Raw genomic sequence first — 22,738 nt, 5'->3', positions numbered from 1 at the left:
AGGTTATTATGTGTACTACTAATGCATAATCGTAACTCAAAGTATGAAACAGTCCAATATGCTTGAAAGGACTGAATCTGTTCCTTATAGGCCTTTTCAGCAGTCTTGGAGAGTGCTAGCCTCAAACTTAACCATTACTCACCATCATTCTGTCTCATCCTCCCAGATGCCAAAGTTACAGGCAATGCAGTACCACACCCTTGAGTTTCTTCCTGAGTATTTACTAATACCTAATCTCTTGTGTTTGTTCTATATCCAAACTTACTGTAAGTTGTGTGATTATATAAGCTTCCTTGAATGTTCATCAGTATTTTCCCTTGCCACAAATTCTTTCTAGTACCTATTTAACTGAAATTCCGTTTTAAAAGTCTCTTTGGGCAAGATGAAAGTCTCTTTGACTTTTCAGTCCCAGGTGGCTTTGAACATTGATCCACTAGTTTTCAACTTTCTGAGTAGCTAGGAATATGGTTGTAAGCCACTGGCTTTTTTTTCCCCTCCTTTGCCACTCCTGGGGCTTGAACTCAGAGCCTGGGAGCTTCCGTGAGCCTCTTTGTGTTCAAGGCCCGAGCTCTACCACTTTGAGCGACAGCTCTACTTCTAACTTTTTCTGAGTAGTTTATTGGAGATAAGAGTCTCATGGGCTTTCCTGCCTAGGCTGGCTTCAAACTGTGATCCTCAGATCTCAAACTCCTGAGTAGCTAGGATTACAGGTGTCAGCTACTAGTGTCCAGTGTTGTTGTTGTTGTTATTCATTTTTTTTTTTCTTTAAAGACAGGTCTTGCTGTGTAGCCCAGGTTGGCCTAGAATTTGTGATTCTCTTAACTCTGCTTCCTGAGTGCTTAGATTATAGACTTATTCTTCTATGTCTGTCTGATTTTTTAAAAATTGCAATTAAGTAATGATATATATTTCCAGTACACATTTTAACCTTCCCAATGATGAAAATCATCATTCTAACCTACAAAGCTTATGAACTCTATGAACTTTAACAACAAAACATTTCTTCCAGATTGGGTGATAGGTACATTTCTTCCTTTTGTTTAGTATCATCTGTTCCCTCTTTGTGTCTCATTCCCTCCTTCCCATCACCACCCTTGAGTTGCTTCGTTTGCTTTCATCATGTCCACTGTAGCTGATGGGCCCCTCTGTTTTATTCTTTACTCACTTTCCACTCATTCTGTGGCTAGCTGATTTTTATTTATTTATTTATTTTGCCAGTCCTGGGGCTTGAACTTAGGGTCTGGGCACTGTCCCTGGCTTCTTTTTGCTCAAGGCTAGCACTGTACCTTTTGAGCCACAGTGCCACTTCCGGCCTTTTCTGAATATGTGGTGCTGAGGAATCTAACCCAGGGCTTTATGCATGCTAGACAAGCACTCTACCACTAGGCCAGATTTTCAGCCCAGCTGGCTGATTTTTATAAAATCTAAGGCATCTACATTTCTTCCTATACTGTAAGGGCTTCTTGAAGGTTTGTGAAACATTCCAACATGAGCTACTTTGTGTTGACAATTTTCTATTATTTGATGAGAATCTTAAGAGTTTTGTGTACTATTCCACTAAAATAGCACTAAGTATGTGGTGAAAAGCCTGATATTGCTGTGTGAGAGCCTGGAAAATTTTTTTTTCTTATTACCTAATGTTTGAAGTATGAAGCCTCAGGGTTGTTGATAGGCAGATAGAGAATTTATAAAGAAACTTTTTGAAAAAACAGTGTAGTATAGAGTTAAAAATCAGCATTATGCTTAATTGGTGGAACAAGTGTCTGGAAACTAGTCTATAATGCTTTCTTTGGTGTTCTTAGTAGACTGTATTATGATGTTGATCTAGTCTAGAAGTGCTAGCTGACCTATTAAGGGGACTGCTACAGAGACATAGCTAGAGTTTCAGGTTTGACTCTGCAACAAAAACAATTTCCCTTTTTGTCCTTCAGGTGAAACCTTAAGCGTTAGTAACTTAACTCTAGGTACTTGCATGAATATAAAAAATGGACACTGGCTATCTTACTAAAAGAAAGTATAAGCCAGAGAAATATTAAGGTCTTAAAAAACAAGCAAATAAAGCAACCAAAGTTTTTCCTTTATCCAATTTAGTCTAATATGATTCTAGAGTATTTAAAATTGTTTTGGAAATCATATGAAGCACATGCTCATTTTCCATTAGGATTAGGGTCACTAGAGATTATAGCTAGTCAACATAGAACTAAGATGATTGCCCACATGATATGTAAGGGATTATTTTAGATTAAATAGAGTAATCTATGGATTTGATATTAATATATCAATTGTAAAGACCATTTTCTTTTTTCATTTCTCTTTTGACTGGGGAAGGAATTTAGAGACTACTTATTCTCTCAACTACATACAGTGAGGATGACTTTCAGCGAACAACAAAGGTATCATTACTTTTCTTTAGGATGATGGTTTAATGGGCAGTCCAGTGTTCATTTTACATTTATATCTGTATTCAAAAAGTTCTGGAATTGGAAGCATGGCTCAGTTGGTAGAGAACCAGCCAATAAGCAAAAGCATCAGGTACTGAGTTCAAGTGCTGGTCTCAGACAAAAACAAAAAGAAAAGAACAGAAGTTCTAACTTCTTTTTTTTTTTTTTTTTTTTTTGCCAGTCCTGGGCCTTGGACTCAGGGCCTGAGCACTGTCCCTGGCTTCTTTTTGCTCAAGGCTAGCACTCTTCCACTTGAGCCACAGTGCCACTTCTGGCCATTTTCTATATATGTGGTGCTGGGGAATCGAACCCAGGGCTTCATGATTATGAGGTAAGCACTCTTGCCACTAGGCCATATTCCCAGCCCAAGTTCTAACTTAATGATATTTTAAGTTTTCTTTTGGAAAACTGTTACAGTAAACTCTTTGGATTGATTTGAAAGCTTGGTAAGTAGCCTGACACGTAGAATTCTACATCTTTGATGTTTTAAATTAATAGGAGATACAATGATTAGCTAATAAACAATAATTTTAATGTATACATTTCACTGATAATATTAAAGGTTTTAAATTATATACACTATAATTTTACTTCAAAGTGTAATAGTCCCTTCTGTGATTTTACTTTATGTAATTTAGTTACCCATGGCCTCCATGGTCTAAAGAGACTAGGTGAGGGCTGGGAATATGGCCTAGTGGTAAAGTGCTCGACTCGTATTCATGAAGCCCTAGGTTCGATTCTTCAGCACCACATATATAGGAAAAAAGCCAGAAGTGGCACTGTGACTTAAGAGGTAGAGTGCTAGCCTTGAGCAAAAAGAAGCCAGGGACAGTGCTCAGGCCCTGAGTTCAAGCCCCAGGACTGGCAAAAAACTAACAGAAAAGGATTTCAGGGAATGAATTTCCAGCTATTCCACTTCTTCCAGTTTCTACTGACATCAGTAGTATCTACTTTCTGTTTGAATGAAGTCTTCTTTTCCCATCTTTATAAGCCCTGGTCCCATTTTCCCAAAATATAACTAGTAACTTAGGGGCTGGGAATGTGGCTTAGCGGTAGAGTGGCTGGCAACAAAAACAAAACAAAACAAACAAAAAAATAGACTAAGTAAAAAACTCCAGAATTAACTAATAACTTTTATTACAGAATACTGTTGTAATTATTCTATTTTTTTATTAGTTGTTATTTTTTTGCTGTCTCTAATTTAAAATTTTTATTCTAAGTGTGTATGGATAGGAAAAACTTAGTATATTGGGTTTGTTACTATTCATTTAGGCATTCTTTGTGGACATACTCCCTGACGATTAAGTGGGGACTTCTATAACTGAAAATTATACCAGGCATTTTGGTACATGCGTATAATCTCTGTACTCTGGAGCTGGAGGCAAAAGAAACAAGCATTTGGGGCCGGCCTGTACTACATAGTAAGTTCAAGTCTAGTACACTCAAAAAACGAAATAGTCCAGGAATGGTGGTATACCCTTGAAAGCTACTTGGGAGGTAGAAGTTTGAATATATCTGTGGAAAGTTAGTGTGACTGTTTCAAAACCAAAGTAAATTCTTTTTTAAAGTGCTGGGGACTGTAATTTGAGTGGTAAAATACTTGCTGGGCACAAAGCCCTGAGTTCACTCCCCAGGATTATGGGTGGGGGAAATCTCTTGTTCATGAATTTGAATCCTTTGTTTCATGAGTTTGAACCCTGTGTTCATGAATTCAAAGAGTTAAAGTTGATAGTATGACAAAATATACTCCAATTTGATTTGCATTCAATGCATTTCTCACCAGAAACTTAGCTGATTATTTGTAGAAATTGACAGGCTGATTCTAAAATTTTTATGGAAGTGCAGGATAACCTATATAGCCAAAACAGTATTGAAAAAGAACTAAGTAGGAGGATTAACAGTAGTTTTAAGAGTTAAAGCATCAATAATTAAGATAGTGTGCTATTGGTACATGGATGGGCACAGGCCATTGGTACAGAGTAGAAACCCCAGAAATAAACTAACGTATTTGAGGTCAATTATTATTATTATTATTATTTTTTTTTTTTTTTGTCAGTCCTGGGTCTTGGACTCTGGGCTTGAGCACTGTCCCTGTCTTCTTCCCGCTCAAGGCTAGCACTCTGCCACCTGAGCCACAGCGCCCCTTCTGGCCGTTTTCCATACATGTGGTGCTGGGGAATCGAACCGAGAGCTTTATGTGTAGGAGGCAAGCACTTTTGCCACTAGGCCATATTCCCAGCCCCAATTAATTTTTTTTGATAAGCAAGATGCCAAGAACATTCAGTGGGGTAAAATTGTTTTTTCAATATCATTGTACTAGGGTCAGTGGATATTCACATATTATATATGAAAATGACCTTAAACTAGATCTAAGACTTAAACATAACCAGCAAAAACTATAAAACTCATAGAAAGTATAGGCATAGATCTGTATTTACTTTGGATTTGGAACCCCTTTTTAGATGTGATGCCAAAAGCATGAACAAACAACAAAAAAAATGGATAAATTAGACTTTATTTAAAACATAATCTTTTCCTCTTCAAAGGACACCATTGAAAAAGTAAGCTTTTGACAATACTTAGGTTTGAATTCAGGGACTTATTCTTGCTAAGCAGACAGTGTATTATTTGAGCCACTTTGTCATTGTCTTTTTGGGATAGTTATTTTTTATTTTATTTTATATTTTTTGCCAGTCCTGGGGCTTGGGACTCAGGGCCTGAGTACTGTCCCTGGCTTCTTTTTGTTCAAGGTTAACACTACCTCTTGAGCCACAGTGCCACTTCTGGCCTTTTCTGTTTCTGTGGTGTTGAGGAATCGAACCCAGGACTTCATGCATGCTAGGCAAGCACTCTGCCACTAAGCCATATTCTGAGCCCATGGGTTAGTTATTTTTAAACTAGGGTCTGAGTACAGTCTTCCTATTTGTGCTTCTCTTTGTTGCTAAGATGATAGGTTTGCACCACTGTGCCCATTTATTGGTTGAGATGGACTCTTACAAATGTTTTTATGTGCTGACTGGCTTTGAACCTGTGATCTTCTAAGCAGGCTTGAGCCATTGCCACTAGCTAAAAAGGATTGTTTTGCTTTTTTTTTTGTAATTATTTTTAAAATTTAATTTATTTATTAATTGAACACAATTTTTTTTGACAAGGTGTTGTGCAAAAAGGGTACAGTTACATAGTAGGGCAGTGTGTACATTTCTTGTGATATCTTACGCCCTGTTTTTCTTTCCCTTCTCTAGGTCAGGTAGACATATATACAATACACAATGTATCAAGAACATATACAGTAGCCACGTGGCCAGGCCCAAGAAAATTCGCCTAGGGCTTTAAATGTAATGTTGATATTAGACAATATGTCAACAGTAGTCTTATATGAACGTACATACATAGCTTTTGAGCTATTGTAGTCCACTGAGAGGTCAATTTTTGACCTTTATATGTTGAGTAGTTGTTTGGTTTTAGTTACATAATGTTGGGTCGCTGACCCAATCCTGTGGGAAATACTATTTGACAAGCAGTTTTTGGTTTCACAGACCTGGTCTCTACTGTCTCTCTGTCTCCCTTTGTTAACAGTCATATATCAGGGAGATCATGCCCCTTTGTTTTCTGTGTTCTAGGCTTGTCTCGCTCAACATTATTTGTTCGAGTTCTGACCATTTCCCTGCGAATAACAATATTTCACCATTCCTAATTGCTATGTAGTATTCCATTGTGTATAGGTACCATATTTTTTGGATCCATTCATCTGTGGAGGGGCATCTGGGTTGTTTCCATATTTTGGCTATTGTGAATTGTGCCGCGATAAACATGGAAGTACAAATGTCTTTTTGATATCTTGGGACTTGCTGTTTAGGATAGATGCCTAGGAGTGGTATGTCTGGGTCATAGGGTAGGTCTATATTGTTGCTTTGTTTTTAAGACCACCATAGAATAAATGACACCTTTTGTTAATTATATATCTGAGAAGGAACTTGTATTCATATATAGAAATAATTCTTAAAATTATAATAATGAGGGTTGGGGATATGGCCTAGTGGCAAGAATGCTTGCCTTGTATGCATGAAGCCCTGGGTTCAATTCCCCAGCACCACATATACAGAAAACAGCCAGAAGTGGTGCTGTGGCTCAAGTGGCAGAGTGCTAGCCTTGAGCAAAAGGAAGCCAGGGATAGTGCTCAGGCCCTGAGTCCAAGCCCCAGGACTGGCCAAAAAAAAAAAAAAAAAAATTATAATAAAGAGAACAGTGGAAGGGGTGATACTGATCAAGATGCCTTGTCCTGCTAAATTGACATGTTGAATTGGAATCCCTTTGTACAACTAAAGGTAGTATACAAAAATTAATAAAATCTAGAATATTGCTATAAACTAAATAAAATAGACGACTCATTTTAAAAAATGGACCAAGGGTCAAAAAAGACACTGCCCCTGAGCTTTTCTGTCAAGGCTGTCCCTGTACCACCTTGAGCCACACATCATCACCTCTGGTATGCTGGTGGTTGATTGGAGATAAGAATCTCAGGGACTTTACTGTGGGGGCAGACTTTGAACTGCAATCTTCAGATCTGGGCCTCTCGAGTAGCTAGGATTATAGACGTGTTGTGTACCAGCTCCCAGCTGTGGTTTTTCTTTATTAATCCACATAGGGTTTTTTAGTAGTCAGGAAACATAAAAATGACACATTGGTTTAATTTTGAGGTGGTACACTTGATTTGAGAGGTGAGGGAAGCAAGCCTGGAGACTGATATCATAATGTAGGCATAAGAATGTGAAATTGCAGAGAAATGAATGCTTAGAACATACATATGGTGAGTGAAAGGTAGGAAGCTTAGAAATGTTTTAACTCACCTGGCTCAGCTCATAGTGTATATAAGATAATGGGGATAGCTGTCATGAACATAAGAGTAAAATAATGGAAGTAGAGAAATGTGCTTTGGTAAGAAAGTATTTGGAAGCTAGAATTTTAGAGGTCAAAGAAACAACCAAATTACCAGGAAGTTTTTTGTTTGTTTTGTTTTTATAACCATACAATTCTCTGCACGTTAATGTTTCTATTTTTATTTATTTATTTTAAAAAATATCTTTATTATTTATTTTTTGCCAGTCCTGGGGCTTGGACTCAGGGTCTGAGCACTGTCCCTGGCTTCTTTTTGCTCAAGGCTAGCACTCTGCCACTTGAGCCACAGTGCCACTTCTGGCTGTTTTCTGTATATGTGGTGCTGGAGAATGGAACCCAGGGCTTCATGTATACGAGGCAAGCACTCTTTGCCACTAGGCTATATCCACAGCCCCCCGTTAATGTTTTTAACATACTGAATAGTTGTTTGAGGAAGTACATGAAGGAAAAAAGGAAAGGTTGCCATGAAACCTGAAACTAAGGAAATAGCCCAGTAGCTGGGTTGGGAAGATCTGAGTTCATTTTAATGGATAGAAAAAGTGTTCTTCAAGAATTAGTTTTAGGGGCTGGGGATATGGCCTAGTGGCAAGAGTGCTTGCCTTGTATACATGAGGCCCTGGGTTCCATTCTCCAGCACCACATATACAGAAAACAGCCAGAAGTGGCACTGTGGCTCAAGTGGCAGAGTGCTAGCCTTGAGCAAAAAGAAGCCAGGGACAGTGCTCAGGCCCTGAGTTCAAGGCCCAGGACTGGCCAAAAAAAAAAAAAAAGAATTAGTTTTATATATACAGATAAAGATGGGAGGACCATTCTACAAGGAGTATCTTGTTTCAAGGGTGGAGAACGGCCAGCCTTGCAGCATGTAAGCCCCATGAAATCATTTGGCACATGATAGGGCAGACACTGTCATATGCTTTATACTTCTGGTTTGCCTTACTGCTGTCTGCCTGTATTGATCATTTTGTATGGCCTGTAAGTGATGACAAATATTCAAATGACTGTTGGCAGCAAAAGGTTCCTTGCTCCTAGAGAAAGGACGGTGAAAAGATGACACCTTGGTGGTCTTAATCTTCCTAAAATACGATGTGGGTTTGAAGGAAATGGTAACATGGAAGAAAAAGAGAAGATCAGTAGTAGCAGGTTCTGATATATAGAGGACACTGAAAAATGAATTTGTAGCAGCTCAGAGATGTATGGGTCTTTTTTTTTTTTTTTTAAAGCTGTACTACTTGGGTATTTTCAATAGCTTCAGATGAAAGGGTACACAAAAGCAGAAAGACTCTTAGCCCTGGAATCAAGTATCCTGTATCTGTAGTCTACATATTGGTCATGCCAACCCTTTTTACCATTGCTTAAAAATGATAGGCCAGCAGAGTGCTGGTGGCTCATGCCTGTAATTCTAGCTGCTCAGGAGCCTGAGACCTGAGGATCACAGTTCAAAGACAGCCAAGGCAGGAAAAATCCATGAAACTCTTATTTCCATTTAACCACTAGAAAACCAGAAGTAGTGCTGTGGCTCAAGTGGTAGAGTGCTAGCCTTGAGCAGAAGAGCTCAGGAAGAGTGCCCAGGCCCAGAGTTCAAGCCCCACAACCGAGGGGGGAAAAAAAAAAAGGATAGGCCATTTTAACACCGTGCCTTTTGATTTTATACTAACAAGTACAAAGTAGTACAGAGGAAGGGCAATTCAGTTTCTCTGTCATTAGTAGATATGTTGAGTCTTGAGAAGCCAGAATTAAGAGTTTACTAAAGGACATTGTAAGCAGAAAGAAACATTTTACTGGGGCTGAGGCATGACTTTCTGGAAAATTATTAACAGGTAACAATGGTAGAGTGGCATACTAAGGATGAGCTGTAACAGCAAGGAACAGTTAGGAAAGACACTTATTTTGTGCCCTTCAGTTTATACTTAAATCAATAGGTGATGAATAATTAAAGAATTTTGAGAACACAGTGATAATTCTGCTTGTGAATCTTTACTGTCTCAAGCTTGTTTTCTCCTCTACCCTACCTTAGTAGGGTATCAAAGAATAGTATCAAGGGCTGTGAATATGGCCTAGTGGCAAGAGTGCTTGCCTCCTATACATGCCCTGGGTTCGATTCCCCAGCACCACATATACAGAAAATGACCAGGAGTGGTGCTGTGGCTCGAGTGGCAGAGTGCTAGCCTTGAGCAAAATGAAGCCAGGGAAAGTGTTCAGGCCCTGAGTCCAAGGCCCAGGACTGGCAAATAAATAAAATAAAAAAAGAATAGTATCAAAGTATACATTTTAGTGTATCCAAGTATACATTTTGTTTTTATCTAGGGGTTTGAACCTCTGAAGCTATCAGTACTTTTTGGCAGAATTATTTCTTTGTACTATTGTAGAAAGAACACATGTAACTAGCATTGACTATGTTCAAAGTAATATATAATTTTGTTTTTTGACTAAGAACCTTGTCACTGCTTGAGACCAAGAAGTATAATCATATTCATTCATGTAACTCTACTATCTAACACATATAGGTGTCTGTCCCTAAAAAATGGGTAATAGTTGTTGGCCTATAGGAATAATAATCTCTAGGGGAATATATGTAGATCACAGTTTCTTTTGGCATAAAGTAGTTGACTGGAAAACTACCATGTCTTATCCATCTGCTACATAGTAATACTTTGTGTGTAATGAATGATACTTTAAGAGATCTTGTATAACTGAAATTATCTTCTAGTCAGGCATGTTGATTATATAAGTTTCTCACTGATTATTTTCTTGTCATTTCAGAAAAAAGCCAAAGGACAAGAGCTGTTTGACCAGATTATGTATCACTTGGACCTGATTGAAAGTGACTATTTTGGCCTGAGATTTATGGATTCTGCCCAAGTAGCAGTGAGTAACTTTACCAGTTCCATTATCAAAGAAGAAATAGAATATTTCAGATGATAAGTTCAGTGCTAGAAGGCTCATATACTTAATACCTTCTTCATTTTGTATGATTTCCTATATAGCAGAAACTTAGAACCCTTCTTGCTTTAAAACTCACTTGAAGTATTTGTTCAAAATGTGAATTCTGATCCTAACCTGAATCATAGAAGCAAAAACATATTTTGAGAATGGGGCTTGGACATTTGTGCTTTTAATAACTGGCTTAGCTGGGTGCTCATAGGTTCTCGCCTGTAATCCTAGCTACTCAGGACGCTGAGATCTAAGGATCGTGGTTCAAAGCCAACTTGGGCAGGAAAGTCTGTCTCCAATTAACCACCAGAAAATTAGAAATGGAGTTGTGACTCAATGTGGTAGAGTGCTAGCCTAGAGCAAAAGAGCTCAGAGACAGCACCCAGGCCCCGAGTGGTTAATTTGAGACGTGTCTCACAGGTACTTTTCTGCCCAGGCTGGCTTTGAACCCCAATCCTTAGATCTCAGCCTCCTGAGTAGCTAGGATTAAAGACATAAGCCACTGACACCCAGCTTGTATACTGCTTTTATACTTTTTAAAGTTAAAAAAATTGTTGAGGACCTTCTACATTTGACTAATCCCTTATAGAGTGTTTACTTCTAATGAAATTCAATTTCACTATATTTTCTTTGGCTTCTTTTGTTATTCATGTAATTTCCATGAACTTGGCCTGTTCCAAGGTCACTCTAGTTTATACATACATTTTCTTCTAAAAGTGTTACAGCTTTAACTCTAGAAATTAAGTCTTATCCATTTGGAGTTCATTTATACTATAAGGCAGGGGTTCAACTTGATTCTATTCTACATGGCCCTATCACAGTTCATTGAAAAGATCTCCTTTCCCATTGAATGAGATTGCCACACTTGAGGAAAAAATCAGTCAAATATGTATATGTGGATATATTTCTGCATTTTCCAATCAGTTTTATTGATATAATCATTGACTGTCATGTCAGTATTGCAGTGACCTGACTTACCAAGTTGTAAGTTTTAAAATTGGGACTTGTAAGTTTTAAAATTGGGAAGTAAGTGTCCTCCACTTTCTTTTTTGATATTGTTTTGACAAATCTGTGTCACAAACAATTTCATATAAATTATAGTCTCACCAGTTTATAAGGGTTTCTTCCTGATTCCCCACCCTGTTTTCAGCATTGGTTTTTTTGCATTCTTTTTTTTTTTTTTGGCCAGTCCTGGGCCTTGGACTCAGGGCCTGAGCACTGTCCCTGGCTTCTTCCCGCTCAAGGCTAGCACTCGCCACTTGAGCCACAGCGCCGCTTCTGGCCGTTTTCTGTATATGTGGTGCTGGGGAATCGAACCTAGGGCCTCGTGTATCCGAGGCAGGCACTCTTGCCACTAGGCTATATCCCCAGCCCTTTTTTTGCATTCTTGACAGCTATTCTGATGGGAGTGAGATGTAATTTTAATTGTAATTTATGTTTTGTTTATTGTTTTTGACTATGCCAGGTCTTGAAATCAATAAAATTTATATACATAAGTACATAAATAAAAATTAATACATGTATATAAATTAATGTATCTGTTCATGTGTATATATGTCTCTTAGGTATAGCTTCCACATATAAGTGAAAACATAATATTTAGCCTTTTTTTAAAAGTTTTTAAATTTATTTGTTTATTAATTGAACACAAATTTTTTGACAAGGTGTTGAGCAAAGAGGGTACAGTTACATAGTAGGGCAGTGTGTACATTTCTTGTGATATCTTACGCCCTGTTTTTCTATCTCTAGGTCAGGTAGACATATATACAATATACAATGTATCAAGAACATATACAGTAGCCACGTGGCCATGCCCAAGAAAGTTCGCCTAGGGCTTTAAATGTAATGTCGATATTAGACCATATGTCAACAGTAGTCTTATATGAACGTACATACCTAGCTTTTGAGCTATTGTATTCCCCTGAGAGGTCAATTTTTGACCTTTATATGTTGACTAATTGTTTGGTTTTAGTTACATAATGTTGGGTCGCTGCCCCAATCCTGTGGGGAATACTATTTGACAAGCAGTTTTTGTTTCACAGACTTGGTCTCTACTGTCTCTCCATCTCCCTTTGTTAACAGTCATATATCAGGGAGATCATGTCCCTTTGTTTTCTGTGTTCTAGGCTTGTCTCGCTCAACATTATTTGTTCGAGTTCTAATATTTAGCCTTTTGAGGCTTGCTTATCTCCACATGATCTCTGATTCCATCTATTTTCCTGAAGTTGATATGATTTCATTTTCTTTTAACTATGTAATATTTCATGGTGTATACATACTGTATCTATCTTCCTTATTCATGTATTGTTAGGCAGCTTGGGTGATTCCATGGTTAGCTATTATGAACAGCACTGCAATAAGCATGGGTATACAGGTATCTTCTATATTAATATATATTCCTTTGAATATATGTCCAGTAGTTAGTTGTACAGCAGAGTCATAAGGTAAAGCTTGCTGCTGAAGTTCTTTGCCTCCCTGTACCTCCATAACTTCACTGTTGTTTCTTGCCTCACCATACCCTGATAACTGGTTCCTTTCTTCTTTCTTTCTTCAGACCCTAGTCTTTCCTATATCACCAGAGCCTTCTCATTTCACAGGGTGAAAGTGGTAGATGCTTCTCATCTTGCCCTCACCCCCAACTGTAATTATTGAAGCAAAAGTACCATTTCATTGTCTTTCTCACCCTGAAAAGGCAATTCTTGTTACTCTAATTTTAGAATTCAGATCTCCAGGTAGTGCAGACATAGTCTGAAATGTCTCTTTGACTTTATGACCTACCCACTCTTGAGATTAGAAAGAAAAATTGGTACTCTAGAATTCTTGTGATCTTTTTATTGGCCTGTTAAGCCCCTAGCTCCATAAAGCCTTTGGGAAATAAATAGGAGACTTTGGCCAATACAGAAACAACTTTTCTTTTAATTTCTGCAGATGTAACCAAACTTTGGAAAGTATGATCATCTCTGTTGCCTTAAGACAGCATCTGGAATAGACCTGGTGAATGATCAGTGGCTTTATTCTTTGTCTAGATTGACTTTTCATTTTCTTTTTAAAGATACTGCTATGTTCATAAATAACAATAGAAGCATTCCTACTAAAGATAAGAACATGGCCAGGGTGCTCACTCTTACCACTGACTGCTTACTTGATTTTATAATAAAATCAGCCAGTGGAGTTTATGAAAGTGAAAGATGTGGTTAGAGAGAAGAGAAAATTATCCATGTTGGCAAATAATGGGGGATATACAATAGAATTTAGCTGAGAACAAAATTCTCTAAAGTGGTAGAGAGCAAAAAACCATCTAGAACTAAATACCATATGTTAAATATATTTACTAAACAAGGAGGAACTGTTAATGCTGAACGATTAAGTTGAAAAGAGAATAAGCTTGCTGAATTTTGGGGGGAAATGCTCCATCTTCTTCCTATCTAATAATCCTGATGATAATTTATGGCTAGTAATATTCTGAAGTTGGTCATCATTGTAAATAGGTCCATTTTCTCAACTTAAAAAATACACTACCTGACTCAAGTAATTGTAGTCACTCTGTACATCACCTCTATAAGAAGAATAAATTAAGTTAATTTAAAAATAATACACTATGGGATGAGATTATTAGGCCAAAAAGTTTTTTTTTTTTTTTTGCCAGTCCTGGGCCTTGGACTCAGGGCCTGAGCACTGTCCCTGGCTTCTTCCCGCTCAAGGCTAGCACTCTGCCGCTTGAGCCACAGCGCCGCTTCTGGCCGTTTTCTGTATATGTGGTGCTGGGGAATTGAACCTAGGGCCTCGTGTATCCGAGGCAGGCACTCTTGCCACTAGGCCATATCCCCAGCCCCCAAAAAGTTTTAATAAGCCTTTAGATAATGTGGCCAAATTGAATCCCATTATTAGTATATTAGGAAAAATATGATTGATTTTAATCTGGGTATCGGTAGATTTCAACAAATTTTTAGTTTTAATTATGAGATGTATTATGAGTATGTACTATGAAGAAATATAGCTATCATTCATTGTATTTATGTTGTTTAATAATTTCAGGGGGGAAAAGGTAATATTTTTTTGTTGTTGTTGCCCAGCAATACTTTTCTAATTTGATCCTTACAAGAGTTCTCTCTGAGCAGAGTGCCTGTAATTCTTCTCAGGAGGCTGATCCCCAGTAGGAAAGTTCATCGCATTGCCAATTAACCAGCAAAATGCTGGAAGCAGAACTGTGGTTCAAGTGATAGAGTGCAAGCCTTGAACAAAAAAAGCTCAGGCTAGTACCCACACCTTAAGTTCAAGCTCTAAGACTGGGACAAATTTGTGCTTAGCTTTTTTTTTTTTTTTGCCAGTTCTGGGCCTTGGACTCAGGGCTTGAGCACTGTCCCTGGCTTCTTTTTGCTCAAGGCTAGCACTCTGCCTCTTGAGTTACAGCGCCACTTCTGGCCATTTTCTATATATGTGGTGCTTGGGAATCGAACCCAGGGCTTCATGTATACGAGGCAAGCACTCTTGCCACTAACTAGGCCATATTCCCAGCCCCCCCTCACCCCCCCCCCCGCTTAGTTTTAAAGGTAAAGAGTGTGATTGTTTGTTTGTTTGTTTTCTATTATGATTTTTACTATTCTTCCCTCTTACATTGCACTCTTTAAAGTGAGTCACACTGCCATTTGGCACTCAGAGAAATCATGCTATTTTCTTGACACTCACATGTTTTCGGATCCAGATGGAAACCCAGAGCTGCTTGGTTCAAATGTCAGCTCAGCCCTATGAAATGTGAAATACGTCTCTGACCTTTCCATGGATTTTTTTGTACTTTCCTCCTTGCTTTTTTATTGACTTTCAAGCCTTCTTTGGATGCTCAGTAGAATGCTGGGTTAACTACTCCATTTGTGCTGCTGTAACATAATAGCATATATTGGATAGCTCATAATACCAGAAACTTAACTTCTTGTGGTTCTGGAGGTTACTTAGGAAGTGCAGGCTCAAGCTGCTAGCTAAAAAGATTTAGTGTTTGGTGAGGCTTCCTGGTGCATAAATGGCACCGGCTCTCAGTATCCTCATATAGCAGAAGGGGCAAGGCAGAGCTCAGGGTCCACCTTCCTAAGGGCGCTATTCCCATTCGTGGGGAGTTCTGCTCCCATGACATCATGGCACCATCATGCCACGGCCATAGGATAGGGCATTCTGTCACATGATGTCACCACACCATGACGCCATGGCAGTATCACTTCCCAAAGGCCCTGACTCCTAGCTCCATCCCACAGAAGACTAGGTTTCCCATGCGAATGTATTGGGAAACAACCGCTATGAAGTCCATAGAAACTGATACCAAGGGATTTTCTGAAAAGGGGAAAGTAAGAAGAAATGATAAAGAGGAGAAATGGGTTATTTCCTTCTGTGACTTCAGACATCTCCAATGTGGGGTGAAATGATGACCTTGATCAATCTAGCTTAGCATCTAAGCTACTTATTTCCTTCAAATGGCCCAGTAGAGGTGGGGAACTAATTTGTGTCATATATTTGCTAATTTTAATTTTTAAGAAAAATCAGGGCTGGGAATATGGCCTAGTGGCAAGAGTGCTTGCCTCATATACATGAAGCCCTGGGTTCGATTCCCCAGCACCACATATATATAGAAAACGGCCAGAAGTGGCGCTGTGGCTCAAGTGGCAGAGTGCTAGCCTTGAGCAAAAAGAAGCTTAGGGACAGAACTCAGGCCCTGAGTCCAAGGCCCAGGACTGGCAAAAAAAAAAAAGAAAAGAAATATCAGTAACTGCTATTTATGTGGTGTCTGCTGTGCCGCATGACTGCCTGTCATCCTTGAGCAGTAGCGCCAATGATGTCCATTTGCAGATTTGGAAACCAAGATTCAGAGCTGTGAATGATTTGCCTGGAAGTTTCAGATGGAGAATTTTTGGACTCCTGTAGAGGTTTGCTTCTTTCTGCATTCACCCTGTGTGAAACATCCAGCTTGGAACGATGGAGGAACTTAATCAATGTCATGTTTTTTTTTTGTTTTTTGTTTTTTTTTTTGCAAATTAGTAATCATGCAAAGAATTTCCTCAGGCAAGGGTTGCAAAATGATCCGATGGGGTTTTTCTTGTGTCTTGGTAGGAATGTGAAACAGAACCTCCCAAACGACCCTTTGGTAAAGCTCCGAAGTTCCCAGTCACTCCAGCTTGAGTTGGGATTGTGTCAGACTCAACTGCAGGCTTAAAGAGTGTTCTTAATTTGAAAGTTAGATGATATTTTAAATAGGTTCATGTTCTGTGAATGGTAGTAAAAATGTCAAGTAGATTAAAGTGTAAAAAAAGGACTTAATAAAACTTAGTAAGGTACTGCACAATTGGAATAGCAGACTCTTTCTTTAAAGTATATTTCCAAAATAAATTATATATTCTCTTAATGCTTTGTGCTTGCTTGAGATATCTCCCATCCCCCCTTCTCACCTCACATAGCCCCCTCCCCCCAGGAAATTTACAGCCTACAAGTTCATTGTGAGTTTGAGGGGGTTTTTTGTTTTTGTTTTTTTTTTTGGTACAGGTCCTGGAGCTTGAGCTCAGGGCCCGCATGGATACTGTCTTTGAGCTCTGAGCTTCTTTTTCTTCTTTTTCTTTGGGGGTGGCGAGGGGGGCTGGTTGGGCTTGAACTCAGGCCTGTGTACTGTCACTGAGCTTTCTTCATTCAAGGCTAGCACTCTTATCTCTTTCAGCCACAGATCCACTCCAGGTTTTCTGGTGTTTAATTGGAAATAAAGAATCTTACTGACTTTCTTACCCAGGTTGTCTTCAAATTGAGATCCTTAGATCTCAACCTTCTGAGTAGCTAGGACTACAGGCAAAAACCACCAGCATCCAGCTAACTGAGCTTCTTTTGCTCAAGGCTTAGCACTCTACTACTTGAGCAACACAGATCATACTTTAAGTTTTTATAGTAGTTTTGTTGAGATATGCTCACAGACTTTTACTGCCAGGGCTAGCTTTGAACCATGATCCTCAGATCTCAGCCTCCTGAGTAGCTGTGATTATAGATGTGAGCTGCTGCATTTGACTTTTTTTTAGTGTCCTAACAGAACATACTAACAATATGTAGAAAGGCACAGTGGAAAATATATTGTAGTGGCTGATCTAAGTTTTAGAATGTCTTATGACATAACTCCAAAACCATAATCACTCAGGAGGAATTTATAATGGAATCTAGACTAGATGAATATGTTTTCTGTTAGATTGTAGCAATAATGTATATTCGTTGTTTGTATTTTAGCATAGTTTTTAAAAAACATTTTCTAAAGTTGTTTAAACTGTTAAAATGTGTATTATAATCAATTCAGAGCATAAGCCACTATAAAAGCAAATTATTTTACAGGAGCAGTTGTTTGGAAAGAAAATAGTCAAAAGTGGTAGAGCATGTCTGTGATCCCAGCACTTGGGTGGTAGAGGCAAGATTGAGAGTTCAAGATTAGCTGGGCTATATAAATTAGAAACTCACAAATACACAAACAGAAAATCAGTAATATTTTTCTGTTGTAAACTCTTTGCCTGTTGAATAGGATTAGCGGTACATTTTTCTTTAGTGGCTGAGTAGGTTTTTCAAAGGCAGGATCATTAAAAAGCTGTTTACACATTATTTGGCTGGAAGACATGGGATAAGGGTGTGTGTGTGTATGTTGATATTTTGGAAGCTTCTTAGGTGATTCTTTGGTTTAGTTATGCTTGTTGTGTTTGTGATTACACATTATATTTTCAGACACACAAGTAAATACTTATTCGTCTATGCTCAGTTCTATAAGATGGAAAGAAATTGAGCTTTTTGTCTGCTTTGACATTTAAATTTGTCAATTAAAATTTGGAAATAAGAATTTCAAGGGAATTTACTCTTTACTTTTTAAAGAAGGGTACAGTGAAGAAAAAGAACCTTTGTGGTCTCACACTAAGTACCCAAGAATCTGTATCTGAGTATTTCACTTTTATCTTCTTATTGAAACTTCTAAAGATACCGATTCAAAGAAAATGTTGTCAGTACTTGTCTCTGAGCTCCTAGTTTCCAGTCTCTGATTTTGGAATGTGGAGGAGATGAAAGAAAACAGACTTGAGAATATGCAAACATGAACTCAGACCTTTCCCAGAAGAGTCACCCAGAACTCCTCCAGGTCCTGAATTTTACTTTTAAGATGTGTTTGATGCTTTTATCTACATTTTGGATCATTTTAAAAGAATACAAAAATAACAGCTGTTAGTATAGGTAGAAAAGAGAATGCTTAGACGATGCCTCTTATTTTAGAAGATACCTCTTATTTTTCTCTCTGGGATGGTTTTATGTTTGCTGTGTAGGAAAATAGAAGGATATGCATTAGATTAGGAAGGTGTATTCATAAAGGGAGGACAGAGGGGAGGTTAATGGAATATAATAGAGGATATGAGCTTGTTCAACATGTTATAGCTGAGAAAGCTCTTAGTAAGTAATTTATATTAACTATATCTTACAGACATTCCTCAGGATTTATTTTTTTTTAACAGAGTTTGCAGTTAATCTATTGATTTCCAGTCCACATTCAGTATTCCTCACTTTTTTTTCTTTTCTTTTTTTGCCAGACCTGGGCCTTGAACTCAGGGCCTGAGCACTGTTCCTGGCTTCTATTTGCTCAAGGCTAGCACTCTACCACTTGAGCCACAGTGCCACCTGTGGCCGTTTTCTATATATATGGTGCCGAGGAATCGAACCCAGGGCTTCATATATAAGAGGCAAGCACTCTTGCCACTAGGCCATATTCCTGGCCCCTTGTTTTTCTAGCAAGCACGTTTAAAAGTTTTTTCTTGCCAGGTGCCATTGACTCATGCCTGTAGTCCTAATCCTAGCCACTGAGGAAGCTGAGATTTGAGGATTGCAGTTCAAAGCCAGCCAGGGCAGAAAAAGTCCCCATGAAACTTTTTTGGGGGCCAGTCCTGGGGCTTAGACTCAGGGTCTGAGCACTATCCCTGGTTTCTTTTTGCTCAAGGCTAGCACTCTACCTCTTGAGCCACAGCGCCACTCTGACTTTTTCTGTTTATGTGGTGCTGAGGAATTGAACCCAGGGCTTCATGTGTGTTAGGCAAGCACTCTACTGCTAAGCCGTATTCCCAGCTCCCACCTCACCTTTCTCCATGAAACTCTTATCTCCAATTAACCACTGAAAAACTGGAAGTGGTGCTGTGGCTCAAGTAGTAGAATGCTAACCTGAGCACAAAGAGACTCAGGGACAGTGCCCAGGCACTACGTTCAAGCCCCACCACTGAAAAAATAAGTTTTTTCTTCCCTATTTGAAAAAAAAAAACTTGCAAAGGAGTCAATAGAAGTCAGTATATCTTGGTGGAAATATATATGGGGGGCAGGGTTTAAGGAGTAACTATTGTCCATATGCTTTTTTCTTTTTTTTTTTGGCCAGTCCTGGGCCTTGGACTCAGGGCCTGAGCACTGTCCCTGGCTTCTTTTTGCTCAAGGCTAGCACTCTGCCACTTGAGCCACAGCACCACCTCTGGCCGTTTTCTGTATATGTGGTGCTGGGGAATCGAACCCAGGGCCTCATGTATATGAGGCAAGCTCTCTTGCCACTAGGCCATATCCCCAGCCCCCAGTCCATATGCTTTTTTAATAGTAACAAAATTTAAACCATAAGAATATATTTCTGATATATATACACACATATGTGTATATACATGTAAAATGTTAAAGGTTTTTAAGTAAACGTGTTCATTGTAGAGGAAATAGAAAATAAATGAAAGTACAAAGAAGAAAAAGTATCAGCAATCAAAGTCATCTAAAGATTGTGTCTGTTACTATTGGTTACAGATTGTCTTATTTGGAAAGAAATGTACTTATATATACACATTTGTACATTTTGAATATATAATTTGTAATATTTTGTAAAGTAATGTGATAATTGTAAATAATGTGATATTGTAAATAATCTTCCAGATTCTTATATATTTGCTTTCATTGCTTTTAATTTCTGTCTGCTTTATCATACTTAAGTACTTTATTTTAACCAGCTCATCTTTGTTAGATATATAGATTTTCTTAATTTTCTCTAATGTAATTCCTTGTAGGTAAATCTATACATAACGATTCTGATTTCTAGATGTAGAATTTCTGGGCCAAAGACACATTACTATTTTTGTAGCATTATGTCTCATAAAGATTGCCACACATTCCTGTAGTTTTAGAAGATGTTAGTACTCACTGTGTGTGTGAGAGTTCTCCTAACCAGGGCTTTATAAATAATTCCCAGGTGACCAGCCATAATCTGTGTTTATTTTTGTTGTTTTTTCTTTCCATTGAAGTATAAAGGATCAAATTTGAAGGTAAAACAACTCCTAGGTCCAGGGTCTGGGCAGAAAATATTCTGGACATGAAAGTAGTTTTATTTCTAGTATGTGATTGGCTTGGCTTACTGGAGTAGGTTTTGGGGAAAATTGACATGGACTTTTTGGTATTGGGCTTCTGAGCAGGGATTGATTGACTATTTGCTCTCCTAGGTTAAATGTTTTTCTTATAGTTCAAATTGTCTTCTGCCTACTGGCAAGCCTAGTATCCTAATGAGTGTAGTGGATGGATGTTTAAACTGGAACAAATGATTGATTGAAATATGCTTAAAAGTAGATATTCAGCTGAATGTTTTAAAAATGAGAGCATGCTAAGGAGTCTATAGAACTTGATATCTAGAGAAACATTGCATAGGACTAGGGATGTAGCTTAGTTCATAGAGTTCTTTCTTGTCTAGCACAATCGAAGTACTGGGCTCAAATTCCCAGCACCACCAAAAACAAAACCAGAGAAAATTTTGCAATATTTAATTGCCTTTTGAAATGTTTATTGATTAGCTTATTTTAGGTAGAAAGGCAGGCACTATGCCTAGTCACACAGTTTTGTGAATTTCACGAGGGGATCTTTCTAGTGGGGATCTTGAGAGAATAGTTGAAAGAGGCTTGGCAAATAATTGCCAAGTAAAGCAAACAGTTACAACTCTGTTAACAATGCAACCTTATTTACTCTGCCTATCAGGATTTCTGAAACTGGATTCTTTGGCTCTGTGAATGAGCTAGCACAAGAGCCCTCTTTCCCTTTGGGGTGCTTGGAATTGAAAGCATACTAAAGAAAACTAAGTCATGTATATCTTAGGTAGTTGAGTTCATCCTGTCACTGTTGGGATGTGGGAGAATATAGAGATTCACATTGAGGAAAACTTGTTAGTAGAAGTATCTGGAATTGTTTCTTAGGCATGGTTTTCACTGTGAAAAGATTATATAAATTAAAAGGTTATTAACTTTTCAAACCAGAAATCCAGTCACAGTATTACTTTTATTTTTTAATAAAGGGATAAAGACCTCTTTATTTGATATATAGGGCTTTGGTTATGAGAAAAATCAAATTTTACTCAGTAGGCTCATTGAAAGAATATTATTTCTAAGTAGTATCTGGTGGGTCTTTTTGCAAAGTTTTGCAAAATTGAAGTGTCATTGTTGCTTCAATCTAATTCTTTATTAGGATTCTTTAGGATTCATTCTTGTAGGAGAATGAACCAGGCTTCGCTGTAATATGAGTTTATTTTTCTTCTGGTGTTTTTGTTTTTTTTTTCTTGTGGTGCTAGGGATCAAGCCCAAGGTCTCAAACATGCTTGGCAAGGACATTACTACTGAGCCACATCCCTAGCCCTCTTGGACAGTTTTAAAAGTGTTTATTTGGAAACAGTAGGCAAAAAAAACCTAAGGGTAAAATATTTATGACTATGAGGGACAGGAGGATTTGAACGCAAGGCCTTGTACTTAATAGGAAGATATTCTACCACTTGGACCACACCTCTACTCAGAAGAAATTTTTTTTTCAAATTTTTATTATCAAACTGATGTACAGAGAGGTTACAGTTTCATACATTAGGCATTGGATACATTTCTTGTACTGTTTGTTACCTTGTCCCTCATGCCCCCCTCCCTCCCCCCCCTTTCCCTCCCCCCCAGAAGAAAATTTTTTAAATCCCATATCAAACTTTGGTCTTTTGTAAGTTTGCCATAGACACTGGGAAAGAGACATCTCACTTTTATTCTTGCCCTCATTCACTCACTTTGGTTTTTCCTTTGTGAAATCTATCACTGTGGCTGTCAAAAAAAAAAAAAAGAAAAGAAAAGAAAAGAAAGCACTGAATAATAAATTTTTGTTACTAAGTTTTAAAATTCTTTAACTACTGAATTTTTTGTCCCGTTTACAGCATTGGTTGGATGGTACAAAGAGCATCAAAAAGCAAGTCAAAAGTAAGTGTTGAAGTATTTGTGGGGGAAAAAAGGGAAATCAGTATATTAGAAACTGATACATGATAAGCTTCAAAGTAGGAATATTAAAAAGCATGTTTCAGATGAGTATTTTATCATCTAATTCTTTGCTTGTTTTTGAGGTTTAGTCTTAATGTGTGGTTTAGGCTGGCCTCAGATATGAATCTTGATTCAAGAACCTTATAGTTCAAA

The 22,738-nt window shown here is 38.1% G+C and overlaps 1 protein-coding gene across 2 annotated transcripts in view; it reads left to right on the top strand.

Annotated features, from left to right (window-relative positions):
• The window catches only part of Epb41l5 (erythrocyte membrane protein band 4.1 like 5), a 140,934-nt gene that overhangs the window by 8,660 nt on the left and 109,536 nt on the right, over positions 1 to 22,738 (top strand). For both annotated transcript variants that reach the window (XM_048329814.1, XM_048329815.1), the window contains exons 3-4: positions 10,098 to 10,202; positions 22,486 to 22,528. In XM_048329814.1, coding sequence (XP_048185771.1) covers positions 10,098 to 10,202; positions 22,486 to 22,528 — 148 coding nt within the window. The remainder of the gene's footprint in view (positions 1 to 10,097; positions 10,203 to 22,485; positions 22,529 to 22,738) is intronic.

Source organism: Perognathus longimembris, chromosome 20 (genome assembly GCF_023159225.1).
Source record: "Perognathus longimembris pacificus isolate PPM17 chromosome 20, ASM2315922v1, whole genome shotgun sequence".
Classification (NCBI taxonomy): Eukaryota; Metazoa; Chordata; class Mammalia; order Rodentia; family Heteromyidae; genus Perognathus; species Perognathus longimembris.
This window is presented reverse-complemented; position numbering and strand designations above follow the sequence as displayed.